This window comes from Monodelphis domestica, chromosome 6, assembly GCF_027887165.1.
Source record: "Monodelphis domestica isolate mMonDom1 chromosome 6, mMonDom1.pri, whole genome shotgun sequence".
In the NCBI taxonomy this organism is placed as follows: Eukaryota; Metazoa; Chordata; class Mammalia; order Didelphimorphia; family Didelphidae; genus Monodelphis; species Monodelphis domestica.
This window is the reverse complement of record NC_077232.1, coordinates 127,327,435-127,348,719: the sequence shown is the minus strand read 5'-3', so window position 1 is coordinate 127,348,719 and position 21,285 is coordinate 127,327,435. Positions and strand designations below refer to the sequence as shown.

General features: G+C 36.4%; 1 protein-coding gene across 2 annotated transcripts in view; it reads left to right on the top strand.

Annotated features, from left to right (window-relative positions):
* Positions 1-21,285, top strand: part of SMIM14 (small integral membrane protein 14) — a 71,234-nt gene that overhangs the window by 39,734 nt on the left and 10,215 nt on the right. For both annotated transcript variants that reach the window (XM_001365641.4, XM_007496546.3), the window contains one exon: positions 7,065-7,113. In XM_001365641.4, the coding sequence (XP_001365678.1) occupies positions 7,065-7,113 (49 nt within the window). The remainder of the gene's footprint in view (positions 1-7,064; positions 7,114-21,285) is intronic.

The following is a 21,285-nucleotide window of genomic DNA, read 5'->3' as shown; positions in this document are numbered from 1 at the left end:
GAAAAGAAGGAAACTATAAGTAGATTATGTGAACACTGAATAGTATATATGTCAGACTTTTGGGAAGGGAAAATTTTTAAAACCAAACAAGAGTTAGAAAGAGTCAAAAAATGTAAAATAAATAATTTTGACTACATTAAAGTAAAAAGTTTTGTACAAACAAAACCAATGTAACCAAAATCAGAAGGGAAATAACAAACTGGGAAACAATCTTCATAACAATAGGCTCTGACAAGGGTCTAATTACTCAAATTTACAAAGAGCTAAATCAATTGTACAAAAAAATCAAGCCATTCTCCAATTGATGAATGGGCAATTTTCAGTCAGAGAAATCAAAACCATTAATAAGCACATGAAAAAGTGTTCTAAATCTCTTATAATCAGAGAGATGCAAATCAAATCAACTCTGAGGTATCACCTCACACCTAGCAGATTGACTAACATGACAGCAAAGGAAAATAATGAATGCTGGAGGGGATGTGGCAAAGTCGGGACATTAATTCATTGCTGGTGGAGTTGTGAACTGATCCAACCATTCTGCAGGGCAATTTGGAACTATGCCCAAAGGGCACTAAAAGTCTGTCTGCCCTTTGATCCAGCCATAGCACTGCTCGGTTCGTACCCCAAAGAGATAATAAGGAAAAATACATGTACAAGAATATTCATAGCTGCGCTCTTTGTGGTGGCAAAAAAATTGGAAAGTGAGAGGATGCCCTTCAGTTGGGGAATGGCAGAACAAATTGTGGTATATGTTGGTGATGGAATACTATTGTGCTCAAAGAAATAATGAACTGGAGGAATTCCATGTGAACTGGAACAACCTCCAGGAAGTGATGCAGAACCAAGAGAACATTGTACACAGAGACTGATACACTGTGGTACAATAGAATGTAATGGACTTCTCCATTAGTGGCAATGCAGTGATCCTGAATAACCCAAAGGGATATAGGAGAAAAAACACTATCCACATTTAGAGGAAAAACTGTGGGAATAAAAACACCAAAGAAAAACAACTGCTTGATTACATGGGTTGAGGGGGATATGATTGGGGATATAAACTCTAAATGAACACCTTAGTGCAAATACCAACAATATGGAAATGGATTTTGATCAAGGATACATGTAATACCCAGTGGAATTGCACTTTGGCTATGGGAGGGGAGGGGAGAGGGGAGGGAGGAATAGAAAATGATTTTTGTAACCAAGGAATAATGTTCGAAACTGATCAAATAAAAAATAAATTAAAAATAAATAAAATTAGAATGAACCAAAAGTAACCAATGAGGCAACAAGAAAAATTAAAAAGTCAAAACACTAAAAAATAATAGATATAAAGTATATTATAGCAAAAACAACTAATCCAAAAAATAAATCAAGGAGATAATATTTAAGAATCACTAGACTGTCTGAACACCATGACCACATGAAAGCCTAGACACCATAATTGAGGAAATCTTAAAACTATCCAAATATCTTAGAATCAAAGGGCAAAGTGGAAATAAATGGTCACCTCCTGAAAGAAACCTCAAAATGAAAACTCACAGGAACACGAATGCCAAAATCAGGAGCTTTCAAGTCAAAGAAATACTGCAAAGCATCCCGGAAGACACTGAAGAGCTACAGTTAAAGTCACACATGATTTAGCAGCTTCTGCTATAAAACAGTCGAGAGCTTGGAATATGGCATTTTAGAAAGCAAAGGATGTGGCCTGCAGCAAAAAGTAACTTGCCCAGCAAAATGGAGAAGTTTTCTATAGGGGAAAAATGAACCTTGAATAAAATAGTGGGCTTGTAAGCATTCCTGATGAATGGACCAGAACTGCAGAGAAACTCTTGACAGTTAAACACAGATGTTAAGAGAAACATAAAAAGGTAAATATGAACAATGATAAAGGACTAAACAAGGACAAACTGCTTACATTGTGATATGGAGAAAGGGTCTATGTGTTCCTTGAATCCTATCCTCAGGGTCAATGAAGCAGTCTAATTAAATAGCAGCCTTGACCTGACTCTAGGATGGTGTGAAGCAGGAAAGTAAGAGGAAGATCATCTCAGAAAGTGAGCAGGGGAGTTACCTTATCAGAATGCACAAAGAGATAGTTGTACAAAGGAGGAAAGAGTACATAGACAGGGCCAGATAGAAAAATGCATTGTACTCAACAGGGAAATAGAAGGGAAGGAGAAAATTAAGGGGAGAGTAGATTTAGAGAAGTATTAGTCCTATGAAACCCTAAAAAATGGAGGAAAATATTTGTAGCTCTTTCTGAGATCACAGAATATGGGAATATGAAAAGGGATGCTCAAAAACTGGAGAATGTGTGAACAAGTAACAGGATAGAAATATGATGGAATACTGTCGTATTGGAGACAGTTTAAGAGAAACCTGGCACTTACACAAACTTACACACACACACACACAAAAGGAGAGAGTAAGGGTAAAGACAAACAACTTTGAAAGAATTTTATGAACCCCCCCCAACCCCAATAGAGGGGTGAAGGTTCATAAATGAAATGACTCAACAAAGTGCATAGGGTGTGTCCTTTCATTTATGTCTGTTCTTTTTGACCTTAATGGTGGTCTTAATGCCATTTCCTTCTCCAGCTCATTTTATAGATGAGGAAATAGTCAATCAAGATTAAGTGACTTGTCTAAAGCCATGCATTTAGTAAGTGTCAGAGACAGGATTTGAACTCAAGAAGATAGGTCTTCCAGGATGGGGCCTGGTGTTCTCTCCACTGCCATCACCCCATACAAATGTATGCTGCTGAGAGGAATAATAAACTGGAGGAATTCCATGGGAACTGGAATGACCTCCAGGAATTGATGCAGAGCAAAAGGAGCAGAACCAGGAGAACATTGTACACAGAGACTGATACATTGTGGTACAATCAAATGTTATAGACTTCTCCATTAGTGGCAGTGCAGTGATCCTGAACAACTGGGAGGGATCTACGAGAAAAACCACTATCCACATTCAGAGGAAAAACTGGGAGTAGAAACACAGAAGAAAAACAACTGCTTGAATACATGGGTCATGGGGATATGATTGGGCTGAGGGGAGAGAGGTTAGAGGGAGAAGAAGAAAGTTGGTTTTTTTGTTTGAAAAAATAAAACAATTTTCAAAAGTTTGCTAAGAGGTGTTGAGTGAGTTGCCCAGAGTTACATGCCTAGTATTCAAGTCAGTAAGTTAATTAATTGAGTGTTTTTTATTCCAAAAGCAACATTATTACCCAGCATTGCCCTCTAGTAGCTTCAAAAGCAGGATGAACTAGAGGCAAGAAGGCTAGATGGGGAGCCATTTCAGTAATTTAGGTGTCAAGATGCTGAGAGCAGGACCCAGTGGGTGTGGCACTAACAATGCAGATTTTTAAAAGCCTTTTCAAAGTTTTTGAGCTATGTACTGGAAGGTCATTATGAGAGCCGAAAATAAAAATAGAAGAGTACCCGGTGTTTACTTGTTTTAGTAATAAAAATAAATGGAGACCTGGCAGAACTTGAGAAGTAATTTTTCCCCTGCCTTCCCTGAATACTTACAGAAAACAATTTAAATTCCTACCGTTTGGAATAGCAATCTGTCCATAAACATTTATAAACACTTCCTGGATACCCAAGAGCTGTCCTGGTGAAACAAAGAAAAGCCAAAAATGGGCTCTGCTCTCAAGGAGCTCCTATCTTAATAGCTTCAACTCTTCTTCCAACTTTAAACAAATCTAAAAACAGTTCTCAACCTAATATATAAAGCAAGTATGCTTTCAAGGGCATCTTCGGCTTGTAAGGAAGCCACTGATAAACATCACTCAGAACATACAGTCTCTTCTTAATTTCATATCTTAGTAGTTAGCAAAATTTCATAGTTCTTGTAATGATAATATTACTGGTATTATCCTAATTTTACAAATAATAGAAACGGAAACTGGGAAAATTAAAATGAAGTCCTTGATCACACCTGTAATAAATGTTAGAGATGGAATTCACACCAGGATGTTTTATATATGCTTCCCCTTAAGAACCAGGATTGTTTTGGTAGAGAGCCAAAGATTCATTGACATCTTCAAAATGTCTTTTAGACACCAAAATTTTCATCTGTATCATTGTTCTATGACTCAATACAGAGGGTATCTACTATTCTTTATTTTTCTTCTTTGATGAGTATTTTTAATTTATTTCCTCAAATGTTTTCCAAGTATATATAAAAACATTTTTCACTTTTAAATTTAAAAAAATGTTTAATTTTAATTGGCGGCTAGGTGGATTAGGGGATTGAGAGGTAGATATAGCGATGGGAGGCCCTGGATTCAATCTGGCCTCAGAAATTTCCTAGCTGTGTGATCCTGAGTAAATCACTTGACAAGCCATTGTTTAGCCTTTACTGCTCTTCTGACATGGGACCAATACACAGTATTGATTCTAAGATGGAAGGATAAGGGTTTAAATTTTTTTTTATTCTAAATTCTCTTTCTCCAACCACTTTCCCACCCTTTGAGAAGGTAAGCAATATGATATTGATTATTTATATATATATATATATATATATATATATATATATATATGAAGTCATGCAAAACATATTGCCATATTAGTCATTATAAAAGAAAACACACATAAAAAATAAGAAAAATAAAGTTGAAAGAAGTATGCTTACTTCCTGCCCTTAAGAGTTCATCAATTCTCTTTCTGGAGATTGATGGCCTCATTTGTTATAAGATATTTGGTATTGTCTTGGATCATTGTCTTTATTAGAGTAGTTAAATCACAGTTGATCATCCTTACCATATTGATCTTACTGTGTACAGTGGTCTCCTGGTTCTGTTCACTTTACTTTGCATCAGTTTGTATCAGTCTTCTCAAGTTTTTCTGAACTTATCCTGCTCTCCATTTCTTGGAGAACAATAGTATCAGTCACAATTGTATCCCACAACTTACTTAGCCATTCCCCAATTGATGGGCACCCCCTCAATTTCTAGTTCTTTAACACCACAAAAAAGTGCTACTATGATATTTTTGTACATGTAGATCTTCTTCCTTTTTATCTCTTCGGGGCCTGGCTGTATGCTAAAAATTCTAGCATGTACTCTAGCTCTCATACTATTGGCACTTGTTATTTGGACCTTTCAGAGATCACAAGATTATACACATCTTCCAGTATTTCTTTACCACAAAACAGGAAGAGTAGGCAAGACAGAGATGGAAGTGACACCAGGGCCATGTGCTTACAGACCATTTGGCAGTGCTTCTGGTAGTCCAATAAAGACCTGAAAGGTCCTTTCTTCCCTCCAAGGGCTTATGACCTTCTACTCTGGAAAATAGCAAGTTAGGAAAGAGGAAAAGAAAGAGACTCCTTTTGTATAGTTAGACTTCCATCTCTTCACCCTGTGGTAACTCACCATACTCTCTAGATTGATGAGCAGAGCCCTTCCTTGTGCTGTCACAAATATTTGGGTCATTTCAGAAGCAGGCTTTTTTACCTTTTCAACATGGTCTGGCAGCAAGTAAAACACAGGACACAGTCTCTGAAGTTGGTTGCAATGACCATTAAAGATTTTTTTTTTTCCTGGTGACCACTTTCAAAGGTATTTTTCTTTATCAAGATATTTTGGAGGTTCAAAAAAGAGAAAGAGACAGTGGAAAATGTCAGGAAATATTGAGATGATAAAGAGAGAATATTGTGTAGATATCTTGTTTTTGATCAGCCACTTCAGTCATGTCTGACTCTTCATGACTCCATTTGGGATTTTTTTGGCAAAAATACTGGAGTGTTTGCCATTTCCTTCCCCAGCTCATTTTATAGATGAGATGAGGAACCTGAGGCACACAGCGTTAAGTGATTTGCCTGGGGTCACACAGTAAGTGTCTGAAGGCAGATCTGAACTGTGGTCTTCCTGATTTCAATTCTGGCACTCTATCCACCGTGCTAGCTACCTGCCCCATAGTACTGTGTATGTTTCCTAATTCATACTGCATTTAGATAACTTTCAGGTTTATTAAATGTCTTACTCACAGTAACCTTGTGAGGGCAGTACAAGGACAGCACTTTTCCTGATTAAACAGGCTGGGGGGTGAGGAGAGGACTGAGGACCCATTCAGCTTCTAATCCCAACTAAACACCCAACTCCTGGATTATATTGTATGTCAGCAAAAAAAGAACAAACTTGGGCAAATTCCTGTGGGGACAGAATTAAAGTTCACAAATTCCTTTATGGTGTCCTACTGACTTAGACTTAATACAAGTAAAGGTGATAATGAAATTTTACATAGACCAAACTGGATAGCCCATGTGACAGACTGGGTAGAAAAATAATTTTGTTCCTTATAGAATATTCACAGACATAACAGAGATTAATACCCAAGAATTTAAAATGTAATTAGAAATTTCAATTTACTAGTTAATTACTATTTGGCCTGCATGTTTTTTCTTTAGTTCTATTTATATATTTGTTCTAAACTAAGATAGGTTAACCATAACATGAAAGGAACAACAACTGAATGGGATTTTTGTTTTCATATGCTTTTCTCAGAAACTATAAGGGGTATAGAAAACCAGCATTTACATATAGCACTTTTAAGGTTTGCGAAGCATTTTTTCAAATGTTATCTCACTTTATCCTTTCAAAAACCCTAGAAGGTAGATGCTTTTATCACAGAAGAGGAAGTTCAAACCTAAGGCAGAAATCTCAGTAACTGAAATTATGACTTGCCTGTTGTCACAGTGCCTGAGGCTGAATTTGGGTTTGAATGGTAGAATGCATAAATGAAACTATTCCCATAATTAGAGGCTTTGTTAGAAGGGTTATTTTGCCAGAATATTGCCAGAATTATCTGACATCATGTCAGTTGTTTTTACCCTGCTATTTTTAATTTGTTACATGAAAAATTCAATTTGGAGGTTAGGTTGGGAGAAAGAGGGATATATCTAGAAGTTACTGTGGTGTTAAAAGTTATAGCATTGATAAAAATTAATTTAAAAATAAATGACAATTATGTTTTTAAAATCTTTCTATCAGTCTAAAATGTTTGCTTTTAATAAACTTTGTGACTAACTTGCCTTTCTTTCTTTTTCACTTCAGTTGAGACAGTCCCAATCCTACTGCACAGACACAGAATGCCTTCAGGAATGTGAGTAATTGTAGTTTTGGTGGTGGTGGTGATGGTATAATGGGTAAAAGGTTAGCTAACTATAAACAATTTCAATTATTGAAGAGAAAAAAAGGCCTTCTACTACTTGTTCCTTATGTTAAGCTTTCTTTGGTAAAATAGAACTTCAATTTAGCAAGTTCAATTAGTGAGAACAGTAGAGCCCAGCAAGAACACAGGTTCCTTTGTAGACTTATTGTGTCATGTGATGTCTCCTCAAATACAAAGCCTGATCTAATACTGTTTTTGTAAGTTATTGGTTTTTTCCCAACATGGGCTTTACAAGAAAGTTCAGTATTAAATCTAGTTATGACATTTGTCTGAATATCATTATCACCTTTTGTCTGTATGTTTGAAATTAGAACTTTGGTGTAAAAGTATCAGCTGTCTTCCAGGATAGTTTGAATTTGTCATTCTTGATAGGCAACTAACTGTAAATTGAGAGAGCCCTGAATCTGAAGTTAGAAGACCACTACTTACTCACTCAGGACAGGTCATTTAATACATTGAGCCTCAATTTTCTACCTTGTAAGATGTGGAGAATAATTATTATGCTTTCTATCACTCAGAATTGTAAGAATCAAATGAGATTATGTAAACCAGTTAAAAGGTCACAGAGTGTTATAAAAACAACTACTTTTATACATCATATTTACATTGCTACAAGTCTGTAAAGATGCAAGAATATTATTTCATGGTAAGATAATTAAAATGTTTGTATTCAGGATAACTTCTCCTAAGGCACAAAACAAAGACTATTCAAGTCATGCTTAGTCTCCTGTTTTCTCAGAACCTTTGTGTCAGGCTTCTAATTATAAATATCAGAAATCCATAGGTCATAGAAAGATAATTTTTTTTTTGTGATCAGCATTTTTTTTTAATTTAGAATATTTTTCCTGGTTACATGATTCATGATTTTTTCCCCACTCCTTTTTTCTTCCCATTCCCAGAACTGACAAGTAGTTCCACTGTGTTATCTATTTATCATTGTTCAAAACCCGTTTCCATGTTATTCTTGTTTTCAGCAGAGTGATCTTTTAACATCAAAATCCTAATCACATCCCCATTGAACCACATGGTTGATCATATATTTTTCTTCTACGTTTCTGCTTCCATGGTTCTTTCTCTGGATGTGGACAGCATTTTTTTCTCACAAGTCCCTCAGGATTGTCCTGGGTCATTGCACTGTTGCTAGTAAAAAATGTCTATTACATTCGATTGTGCCATAGTGTATCAGTCTCTGTGTAAAATATTCTCCTGCTTCTGCTCCTTTCAGTCTGCATCAATTCCAGGAGGTCATTTCAGTTCACATGGAATTACTCCAGTTCATTGTCTCTTTCAGCACAATAGTATTCCATCACCAACAGATACCACAATTTGTTCAGCCATTCTCCAATTGATGGGCATCCCCTCATTTTCCAATTTTTTGCCAGTGTTATGGCTGGATCAGAGGGCAGGCATTCTTTTAAAGCCCTTTGGGCATAGTTCCAAATTGCCTTCCAGAATGGTTGGATCAATTCACAACTCTATTATTAGTGTATTAGTGTCCAATTTTGCCACATCCCTCCAGCATTTATTACTTTCCTTTGCTGCCATATTGGCCAGTGGGCTAGGTGTGAGGTGGTGCCTCAGAGTTGTTTTAATTTGCATTTCTCTAATCAGGAGGGATTATAACACTTTTTCATGTGCTTATTGATAGTTTTGATTTCTTCATGTGAAAACTGCCTATTCGGGTCCCTTGCCCATTTATCAATTGGGGGAATGGCTTGATTTTTTGTAAATTTGACTTAGTTCGTTATGTATTTGGGAAATTAAACCTTTGTGAAAGTTTTGTTATAAAAATGTTTTCCTATTTGATCAGCATTTCTTTTGTTGTTCCTTTACCATGGAATTATAAATGAGATCTTTTTTTATTCAGTGCAAGGGAGTAGAAAGAACCCAGCTTTTTTATTCTGCCATGATGAGCTCTAGTCTTAGCCACAGACGAGGGACTTTGCTGAGGTACTTTATCCTCAGTTTCTCTAGGGCTCATTTTTTTTCTTGTGAAAACCACAATAATAATACTTCTGCTACTTCTATAAATGAGTGTAAAGGAATGGTATTTGCCTTGAATCTAAATTGCCTCCCCAACCACAAGTGCTAGAGGTCTGGGAGGGAGTGGGGTCAGTGTTTGGGGGTTAAAGAGAGAAGAAGCCACTGAACTCTTTTTTTATCTCTTCCTCACTGCCATCAGAGCTCCTGACCAGGTAACCTCTCTCCTCAGCCACAACCACCTATGCCCTGGGGTCTCTCAGAAATTTCATTAATGGCTCCCCAGGATTATAAACTTCCATGTGTCTCCTTTGGTACTCACAGAATCTGAGCTGGAAGGGCCCTCAAAACCACCCCAAGTCCAACTCAAGTCTGAACAAGTCACTCTTGATAGTCACCTCTCTTTGGCAAGAAGACTTCCACAGAGGAACACCCAATGTCCTGGCCAGGTTCAATGACCCTGAACACTTTTTTTTCATGTAGCTCTAATTGTTAGGAAGGAATTATTCTTTGTGTGTTTTTTTCTTAATAGGAAATTTTCAGAGTCTTGACTATTTTGCCATAGGGAGATTTCCTGTGTTCTTTTTTTTATGGATTGGAGAGGAATTTTTGAGTAAACAAGTGGTAAAAAGCATTGTGAGGTGTACATTAAATTGAAATTTTTTTGTACAAATAAATGTCACAAGTAAGAGGAAAGCAGAAAATTGGGGGGAATAAGTTTAATAGATGGTTTCTCAGATAGAGGTCTCATATCTAAAATATATAGAGAACTTTGTCAGATTTATGGGAATAAGAACTATCCCCCAGTTGGTAAAATGGGCAAGAGATATGAACAGACAGGTCTTGAATGAAAAAATCAAAGCCATATGTAGGTATGTGAAAAAAAGCTCTAAATCACCACTAATTAGGAAAATATTTAGAGAATCTCTATTTGTGGTGGCAAAGAATGGGAAATCAAAGAGATGTCCATCAGTTGAGGAATGGCTAAAGAAATTATGATATATGATTGTGATGGAATACTACTATGCGCTAAGAAATTATGAGCAGATTTAAAAAAACTTGGAAAGAGCTACATTAGATAATAAAGATTGAGTAGGACTAAGGGAACATTATATGCAGCTACAAGATTTAATATTTGAAGAATAAGTTGTGAGTATTCATGTCCAGAGAATGAATTGAAAAATTAAAATATGAAAGACATAACTTTTATATACATATCTCTTTGCTGGGTGATGCCTTCTGTGGTATGGGAAGGGAGGAAGAAGCTGAGATGCCTGGAAATAAATTCTATTAATAAAATAAATAAAATAAAATATGGTTTTCAGTGAAATAATGACCAACTTTAGCAGGATATAAATTTAGCAGGATATAAAATTAACCCACACAAATCATGAGCATTTCTAGACATTACAAACAAAACCCAGCAGAAAGATATAGAAAGATAATATATAATACTTGAGAATTTACTTTCCAAGACACATACAGGAATTATATGAATATAATTATATGAATATAATTTTTCACAAAAAAGCAATCTAAACAATTGGAAAAACAATAATAATTGTGGGTAAGATGAATCAATATAATAAAAATGGCAATTCCACCAAAATTAAATTACTTATTCAGTGTCATACCAAACAGAAACTCAAAAAATTATTTCATAGCACTAGAAAAAAATAACAAAATTCATCTGAAGTTCAAGGTCAAGAATGTAAAAGGAATCAATAAAAAAAACAACTAAGAAAAGCAGCGTAGTAATACTATATTTCAAACTATGCTATGAAGTAGAAATCATCAAAACAATCTAGCTCTAGATAAAAAAAAAAGAGTATTTTGACAAACCCAAAGATCTCAGCTGTTAGGATAAGAACTCAGTATTTGATGAAAACTGCTGGGAAAAATGGGGAACATTTAGCCGAAAAGTAGGCATGAGCCATATACTGAGAAGTTCAAAATGGCTACATAATTTAAACATAAATGATGATGTAAGCATAGGGAAATACAGGGAAAAAATTGCCTAGATTCTTCCAATAATATTAAATTGAAAACAGGAAAGTAGGAGGAAAGTTTACAGCAAGTTTTTTCTGATAAAAGCCTGATTTCCCAATTATATAGGAAACTGAGCCAAATTTATAAAATTAAGAGCCATTCCTCAAGTGATAGTTAAATATAAGCTATTAAAATATGAAAAATGCTTTAAATCACTATTGATTAGAGAAATATAGAATATAAGAACTCTTGAGTTCCAGATTGGCTAATGTGACAGAAAAGAAAATGACTAATGCTAGAGGGAATGTGAAAAAATAGGAATAGCAAGGCATTGTTGGTGGAGTTGTGACCTGGTCAAATCATTCTTTAGAGTAATTTGGAACTATGCCCAAAGGGTTACAAATAATTGCATGCTTTTTGGCCTAACAATATCTACTACACTACCAATAACAACACTACCAAGTCGGTATCCAAAAGAAAGCAAAGATGTACACAAAGAAGTTTTTTTGTGCTTGCAAAGAATTAGAAACTGAAGGAGGTGTGAGGTGTCCATCAATTGAGGGATGGCTGAACAAGTTGGTGGAATATGATTGGGATGGAAAACTATCATGGTGTAAGAAATGATAAGGAAGGTGCTTTCAGAAAAACCTGGGTAAGGGGGCAATTGGGTGGCTCAATGGATTGAGAGCCAGGCTCAGAGATGGGAGGTCCTGGGTTCAAATGTGGTCTCAGACACTTCCTGGCTGGGTTACCCTGGGCAAGTCACTTAACTCCCATTGCCTAGCCCTTACCACTCTTCTGTCTTAAACCCAAAACAAAGTATTGATTCCAAGATGGAAGGTAAGGGTTTGAAAAAACTTGGGAAGATTTACATGAACTAAGGTAAAGTGAAGTGAGCAGAACTAGGAGAACATTGAACTGTGAATGGCTTTGCTATTCTCATTAATACAGTAATGGACTTCTGATGAAATGGTATCCACCTCCAGAGGAATAGTTGATGGAGTCTGAATGCAAATTGAAGCATACCTTTTTTACTTTCTTTATCTTTTTTTTTACTGTGCTTTCTTTTGCAATGTGCCTAATATGGAAATGTTTTGCATAACTGCATGTTTAATCTTCATAAAATTGTTTTCCTTCCCAAGAAGGGATGAAGGCTGAGAGGGAGAAAATGTGGAACTAAGAAAAAAAATTTTAAATCAATGTTAAAAATTTTTGTTTACATGTAATTGAGAAAAAGAGAAAAGAAATGTAAAAATAAAAAAGAAATGATGAAAAGTGTGGTTTCAAAAAAAACCTGGAAAAACTTATATGAGCAGATGTGAAGTGAATAGGTGAACATTGTATATAATAACAGCAGTTTTGTAATGATGACCAACTGGAAAAGATTTAGCTACTCTGATCAGTCTAATTATTCATGACAATAACAAGGGACTTGGGATGAAAAATTCAATCCACTTTCAGAAAAAGAATTGAAGGACACAAATTGAAACTTTTTTTTCTTCATTTATTTCTTTTGCAGTGTGGTGAATGTGGAAATGTTTTGTATGACTTCATATGTGTAATGGATATATAGTATTTCTTGCCTTCTCAATGTATAGGGAAGGGGTGAAGAAGGGAGGGGAATAATTTAACTGAATATAAAATTTTTAAAGCTCTAAAAGAAAAAAACAAAGTGCAGATCTAAGCATCATTTGTTTACTCTCAGTTTTGCCCTTGGGAAGTTCTGAACATCATCCCATAGATGTCTTTGGTTGTCTTAGGTATTAGTGAAACCTGTTATACTAGTTGAAAAATAATCTTGTGCTTCTTACGGAAAATAAGGATTAATTTTTTTTTTACATTTGTGGTATTCTGTGACCAGCCACACCTGGGAACCAAATATATCCCTATTCTTATAAATGAAAAGTCTCTTAATCTAAATTACATAATGATTAAATCTCACTGCTTCTCCCTCAGCTTTTTTTAGGACTCATTTTGGTGACTTTTTAAAACCCTTACCTTCTGACTTAGAATCGGTACTGTGTATTGGTTGCAAGGCAGAAGAGTGCTAAGGGCTAAGCAATGGGGTTAAATGACTTGTCTAGGATCACAAAGCCAGGAAGTGTCTGAGGCCAAATTTGAACCCAGGACCTCCCATATCTGGATCTGGCTCTGTTAAGAATAAATTTTTAGGGTTGAGACTAAATATAATTTTAGTGGTCACCAGGGATTTAATTCTAAATCCCAATGAAATACTCAAGTCAGAATATAATTTTATGGTGGTTTATTTTCAATAGAAGGAAGAAATTAAGAATGAGGGAGAAAGAGGAAGGGGAAATTCTGCTCCAGCCTGGCCTGAGCTAGGGGGAGTTCTGAGGCCTCAGCCAACGGGCCTTCCCAGAAGATTAAATCTAGCTCAGCTTCCAGCCATGAGGCCTCCTCCAAGATGAGGGTTCTTCTTGGAGGCTGGTGCCTTCAGAAGGGTCAAGGGAAAGGGGAGTCAGCTTCATCACTCACCACGTGGTCCCTTCAGGGAATCAGTGTGAGGTCCCATGCACTACCAAGTCAAGTTCCACCACCAAAGTCCATAAAAGGTCCCTCTCACAAGAAATGAAGGAAAATATAAAGGCAGTTCTTTACCTCACTTCCTGTGTCTTACATATACCAATGGTGGCTCAAACTTGGCTTAGGACAGCCCAGGGGGTCAGTCAGTTGTTTCTGATTTGTCACTTGCTAGCACACACGGATCATGGACCATCCTCCCCCACAGTTAATCCTTAAGTGGGGGTGTATACATTCCTGGTTGCCAGAATTCTAAAGACTAAGCAGGGTGGAGTAAATCTAAAATTCACTATCCTAAATCCATAGAGCCACTCAGCTGCCCCCTGACTACCACTTTCATTTGGTTATTAGCTTCTCATGCCTAAGATGGAGAATTTAGAGCCTTGTAGATAAAGTGAAATTTGTCTGAATCATACTATATTCTCCATTCTCACCTCTCTTTTGTTGCTCCCTTTTATCCTCTTCCTCCTTTTACTAGCAGGTGTTATATGTTGAGGATATTTTGTTGTTTTTGTATTTAAGTGAAGCCTGGACAACCACTTGTCAAGGAGGTGCTGTAGATAGAACTCATTATTGGGGGAGATATTGAACTTGAAGGGAACTTTAAAGTTTCAGTTTCTTGTGTTTAAAGTAATATTTAGATAAATGGACATCAAAACTTTTAGGGTATAGTGCTTTGGCTTTCTCTAGTCGGATCTCTAACACAAGTTAGAGTATGAAAAAGCCAGACAAGGAAAAACTCATGTATTTGTTTATAGGCTTTAATTAGACCCCATAAGACTACTACGAAAGTAAGATGTGAAATGCTATACAAAGATGCACTTGTAGCTACTTGAATTTCATTGTTTGCATGAAATTCATCTGCTTTTTTGGTTGTTGATGGTTGATCATTCTCATTTTGCCTAAATCTAAGGTCTTTTCTCACTCCTTCGTTGATTTGCTTTTGAGCCTCTTAAACACATCCTTCTTGAAATAGTTTCCTTACCCTCAATACTGTACTGCATTTGGTTCTTTTACTCAGTCACCCAAGCTTAGTCTTCAGCTCTTTGTATTATTAATGCCAGTTTTCAACCTTTAAGAATGATGCTTTTCTTTATTCCTCTAACCACCACCCCCCCCAACAGAGCTCTAACTCCAAATTTCCAGCTTCGTTTTCAATTAAGATACAGGGAAACAAAATAAACCAAAACTTAACTTTCTTCATTTTTCCCACCAAGCCAAATATCCTCTTCAACTCCCTCATTTCTGATGGTGTCATCACCATTCTTTTGTTTTCTTGTTATTTTTTTAACTTGCCCCCTTTTCATCCCTTTCATCTCATTGCCTTGTTTTTTCCTCCTCTTGTCTTTGTCCTTTGCACTTCTGCTACCTAACTAATTCAAACCAATATTACCTCACTGCATAGGATTATTAAGCTGTACCACCTGTGTCTAGTAACTTTGTGAATTCATTCTACTTGTCATTGTATGATTAATCTTCCTAAAATACTACTCTATTTTACTCAGAATCCACTGAAAAAGGGAAAAAAACTTACACAAGATGAGGCCTCCTTTAATAAAATTATCTGACCCATATCTCCCATCATTCTTGACTTCGTACCACTATTCAAGTTAAACCAATATCCTTAATTAACTTCCATATCACATCTAGTTTCGATAATGATAGCAATTCATATTCATTGAGTACTTTCATGTTTGTCTAGTGTTTTTCACATTTTTGTCATGTGATGCTCATGATAGTTCTGTGAGGTGATAATATTGTCTTTCTTTACACTTAAGGTCAGAAAAGATTAAACAGCTTTGTCCAGAGTCACACCTATTGTAAGGTCTGAGGTGGGGATTTAAATCCTGTTTTCCCTCTCTAAGCCCCAACACAATCCACAGTATAACCAACCTTTTAAAAAGTCATTCATGGTGAGAATTTTAATACAATATTTCTATTTTTAAAAAGCTTTATAAAATTACATAGTTATGGTTGTTAATATTGGGAATTGTTGGGAAGCAAAAAGACTGTTAAAAAATGTTAAATTGAATGGGTAGAGTCTACTCCAAAAATCCCAATTAAATTTAATATTTAAATCTTATCAAATTGGAAAAGACATCTCCTCTAATGAATCAAAGGTATATCAGGCTAACTACTAGGTTTGTATTCCAAGGAGATTTTTTTTTTAAATGGGAAAGGATTTGTTTGTACTAAAATATTTATAGCTGTGTTTTTTGTGGTGGCAAAAAATTGGAAAATAAGAGGTGTCCCTCGGTTGGGGAATGGCTGAACAAATTGTGGTATATGGTGGTGATGAAATGCTATTGAGCTATAAGGAATGGCAAATTGCTTGATTTCTGTAAGAACTGGAAGGACCTACATGAACTGATGTGGAGTGAAATGAGTAGAACCAGGAGAACATTGTACACAGCAACTGAAACATTGTGGGATGATTAAATGTGATTGACTCTGCTACCAAAAGCAATACAATAATCTAGGGCAATCCTGAGGGACTTATGAGAAAGAATGATGTCCACATCAAGAGAAAGAACTAGGGGAGTAGAAATCCAGAAGAAAACGTATGATTGATCACTCGTTTATATGGGTTAGGGTTAGGATTTGAGGTTTTGGTTTTAAAATATTACTCTATTACAAAAATGAATAATATGGAAATAGGTTTTGAGTGATAATATATGTATAACCCAGTGGAATTGTTTGTCAGCCCCAGGATGGGGGATGTAAAAGTTAAAATTAAATCTCGATAATAATATTATATTTTAAGATATTTATTAATGATCATTAGAAATCAAGGAATAAAGAAGATACAGAATAAAGACCACATGCCCACGGCTGGTTAGCCATTTTTTAGTTAACCCCACTGACCACCATCAATGCTGATTCTACATCAGAGAGAGGGAGCCTCCAAAGCCCATGCCCTTTCTCCTCTGTCTACAAGAAGTACATAATGACAGGAAGTCAGTGGGCTCTTGGGATATGTAGTTCTTTTTTAGGGTAACAGATTTTCAATCATACAGGGAGGGAAGAAGGGAGGGAGAGAACATGAATCATGTAACCACAGAAAAACATTTTTAAAATAAAATTATATCAAATAAATTTAAAATGTATATTGGGTTAGCATATGTTATCTAACACATTTCTAGAAAAATTTCTTTTTCCAACTTTGCTCTTTTGATTAAGTTTGAATATGTAGTTTTAAATGTTTGTCACCCCAAAAGTGACTTTAAAAAAAATACTTATGTCTTAGAATTGTGAAGATTGGATTTAGCTCTCCCCTGATTATAACAATGAAGGTACCTAATTAGCTCTTCCTTTATTATGAAGATTAAATTGTAATCCCCTGTCTATTTTTAGATTTTAATCCCCAAAGTGTAAACCTAGTACTTAAAGTAGATCTACCCATTTTAACCACAAAAAGGTATGAACACCCATTTCATATATTAAGTGGGAGGTCTGTGAGTCCATGTGTGAAAGAGTGGGCAGTCCTGGAGAGGAACATCTGCTGTGATTGGTAGATGTAAAATTTAGGGGAGGTGACACAAGAGAAAAAGGTCTTTAAAATAGTGGAAACAGAGACACACAGGAGCAGTCACTCAGAGTTGGACTGGATCAGTCAGTCAACTCAGGTTTGGAGTGAAGATCACTCCACAGTCACTAGGGCTTGGAGTGAAAAACAGTCACTCGGAGCTGGAGGGAAGACAGACACTTGAGGAAAGACTGGAAGATAGACACTCAGACTGGGAGTGAAGACATTTTTCTGTGGAACTGGACCCCTGGAGGAACTCATGCAGGAGACCTCAGACTACTTTCCTTTTAGATGGTTACCGTGGAGTGACTTCTTTCTTTGCCCTTTCTAGAGGTGTGAACCTCCGAGAAAGGTCCACCGTCTTGAGACTCATGCCTTTGAATTTCTAACTGGTTCAGAGGAAGCTGGAGCATTCTCTCTCTCTTTCTCTCTCTCTCTCTCTTTCTCTCTCTCTCTCTCTCTCTCTCTCTCTCTCTCTCTCTCTCTCTCTCTCTCTCTCTCAGAATCAACACTAAGTGTCACTTCTAAGGCAGAATAGTGGTAGGGCCTGGGAAATGGGGCTTCAATGACTTGCCTAGGGTCACATAGCTAGGAAGTGTCTGAGGCCATATATAAATCCAGCACTGAACCATCTAGCCGTGCCTGTATAATTGACTTTTAAATGGATATTCCTTGGCTTGATGGATGACACATATTTTAGCTTTTGGTCATACAAAACCCAGGGAATGCCCACTCTGCCTGGCCCAGCTTCATTAAGTCTCATTTTATACATAAGCATAGAATTACATATAATCAGTGCTACCAGTTTTACACACATAGTAGCCAGGTCCCAGAGAAATTAAGTAGGTTGTCCAAAGTTATACAGATATTAAATTGCAGAGCCTGGATTTGTATTCATGCCCTCTTGATTTCAGATCCAGAATCCATTTCACTGTACCAGACCTCTTGGACTAAATCTTACCTTACTGCTCTAGCCTAGTATGATCTTTTTTTCCCCCAAGTTTTCCAGGGCACTTGGAACAGAGGTTTTTAATGTTTTTATGTCATAGACCCTTTGTCAAAATCATGTTTTTATATAATTGAAGGAAATGCTTAGTTTCAGTTAGAGATTAAAAAAAAAAAACTTTTTCTTATCCAAATTCACAGACCTCTTGAGTCTTTCCTCGGACTCTTGTTCTAGGTTAAGAATCTGTGGAGTGGAGTCTCTCACAGCAGTCTAGCATTTAGTTACTTAGTCTCTTATATGTTTTGTCATTTAGTTTCATGAGGATAGGACATCTATCCTACTTTTTGTGTATCCTACCACAGTATACAGCACTGTACTGGGCACATAAAAGACAATTTCATTTCCTTAGATTTGAAGAAATTCAATGAAATCAACAATATTTTAGTTTGAGTCAGCAGGTGGGCAATGAAAGTGATGCCATCATAACCTCCAGGAAGTGATGCAGAGTGAGAGGAGCAGAACCAGGAAAACATTTTACATAGAGACTGATACACTGTGGTACAATCGAACGTAATGGACTTCTCCATTAGTGGCAATGCAGTGTCCCTGAACCATCTGCAGGGATGAAGGAGAAAAAACACTATCCACAAGCAGAGGACAAACTGTGCAAGTAAGAACACCAAGGAAAGGCAACTGCTTGATTACAGGGGTTAAGGGGACATGTCTGAGGAGAGACTCTAAATGAACACTCTAATGCAAATACCAACAACATGGAAGTGGGTTCAAATAAAGAACACATGTGAAACCCAGTGGAATCGCACGTCGGCTATGGGCGGGGGGAGAAGAAAATGATCTTTGTCTCCAATGAATAATGTTTTGAAATGACCAAATAAAATATTGTTTTAAAAAAAAAAAAGAAAGTGATGCCACCTATGTGTTATGCATCTCTTTTGAGCTCTTATCATTGAAGCCTTTTTTTAAAATTACTGAAAAACTAGTTCATATTCTTGGTTAAACCTTAAGACAGAATACTCCATTAGAGACAGTTGAATGGTGCAATGGATGGAGGACTAAGCTTGGAGTCAAAAAGACCTGAGTTTAAATGTGACTTCAGACAATTGTTAACTGTGTAACACTGGGGAAAATAATTTAATCTCTTTTTGCCTCAGTTTTCTCAACTATAAAATGGGAATAATAGTAACATCTACCTTCCTAGGGTCACTCTGAGGATTAAATAATATTTGAGTAGCACTTTGTAAAAGGCTTATTTCTTTTCCTTCCTTCCATTTGAATACAGTAGTAAGAGGCAAATGATTGGCCACCATTTCACCCAAATTTATAGTATGCTAAAAGCATTGTATGCTTTAGTATGCTGTTTTTCTAAACATAGAATGTGTGATTTTTTTATTTCTAGGTCCTTTATCCGTTTAGAACTCAACTTGATACAATATATTGGGCTAAATCTGATTTCTTCCATACTATTGTCCAGTTTTCACAAAAGTTTTCATCACATAGTAAGTCCTTATTTCAGTGTCTTCAAAGCCACTTCAGTTACTGCCACAACCCTTGAGTTATTAGTACCAGTTTGGTCTGAGACTTCCGCAAGGGTAGGAGTGTGTGGGTGTTGGGAGTCTGTTCATAATAGGCCCTTGCATTAGAACCCTGTATTAGCCCTTATTATTCTAAGGCCCAGTGATTTGAAAGTAACATGCTGTTGTTCTGGGACTCCCAAAAAAGAAAAGATTCCACTTTAATGGTCACATAATTTCAGTTGATACTGAACATACAATTCAAATGTTAGGAAAGGGCCCAGGGGAAAAAATGCCCTTTAAAAGGAGGGGGAACTTGATATTCTCAAGAAAAGGAAAGTCACCTGCTAAGAGGGAATAGAGACTAGAAAAGAGAGAGAGCAAATAAGAGGCTATTAGGATAATGAGTTCTCTTGGTGATTAAAAGGGACACCATGACACAGCTTCTTTTTTCCAGTAAAGTCATAAAATGTGAGATCTAAATAAATGTGAGATCTAACTGGCATACCAGAAGCCTTCATCATATAAATGACAGACTTCCAAAGAATGATTCAAATAAGGGAGTCTTCCTCTGAAATGAAAAACATAACCTTCACTATCTATATTGTGTCAGGCTCATAGAAGGCTAAGCTAAAAGAAGTGACTACTCCCATCAGCATCAGCCTTCAAAGTACTAGCAAACAACTTGATTATGACTTGGTTTCAACAGTGGTTCTTACATATCTACTATATGCGAAGCACTGGGGAAACAGCAAGGAGTGAGTAGACAGAGGACTGATTTAGCTGTATTGAGGCCTTTTTATGCCTAAGTCAGATATTACAAAGGATTGCTGCTTGCAGTACTAGTTTCATAAATTGTATATCTGATTGAGGGACAACGAGTTTGTCTAGTGCCAGACATCCTGGTCTAGGCCACCACACACCCCCAACCTCTACCCAAAGAAGTGGATGATGGAGGAGCTATATGGGAAGAAAAGGAACTCACCCTCACTTACTTTCTGATTTATTTCTGTTTTCACAACTTAAACCATCTGCTGAGCTCTTGTTTCTACTTGCTATATGGTCTTCAAATGTCCAAATAATCTCTTAAATCCTAGCCACAGGGCAAAGTTTCCATTACCCTGCGGGAGGTACAACTTTAGATATAGGACTTGGGAGTCAAAAAAATGTGTATTCCTAGCTTGCTTCTAACACCTGTGTGTTCAGGAACAAATCTTATCCTTTTTAAAATCTCCTTTTCTTAATTTGTAAAATGAGTTGATAATATCTGTAATAACTACTGTATTGTAAGGCTCAAATTAGACATACAAAATGCTCTGAAGACCGTAAAGCACAAAAATGTTAGCTATTATTTTTTCCCTAGGTTAGGGATGGTAGGCCTACAGAATGAGCCAATATATAAATAATGTTATGGGAGAAGGAAATAGTGCAAAGAAAAAAAAACCTAAATAAATTGCTTTGAGATATTTGAGGTGGGAAAGATCATTTTCATCAGTGGATTGAAGAGAGAATAGCTAGGTCATTCACAATTGTTCATCAGACAATGTTGCTGTTACTGTGTACAATGTTCTCCTGGATCTATTAACTTCACT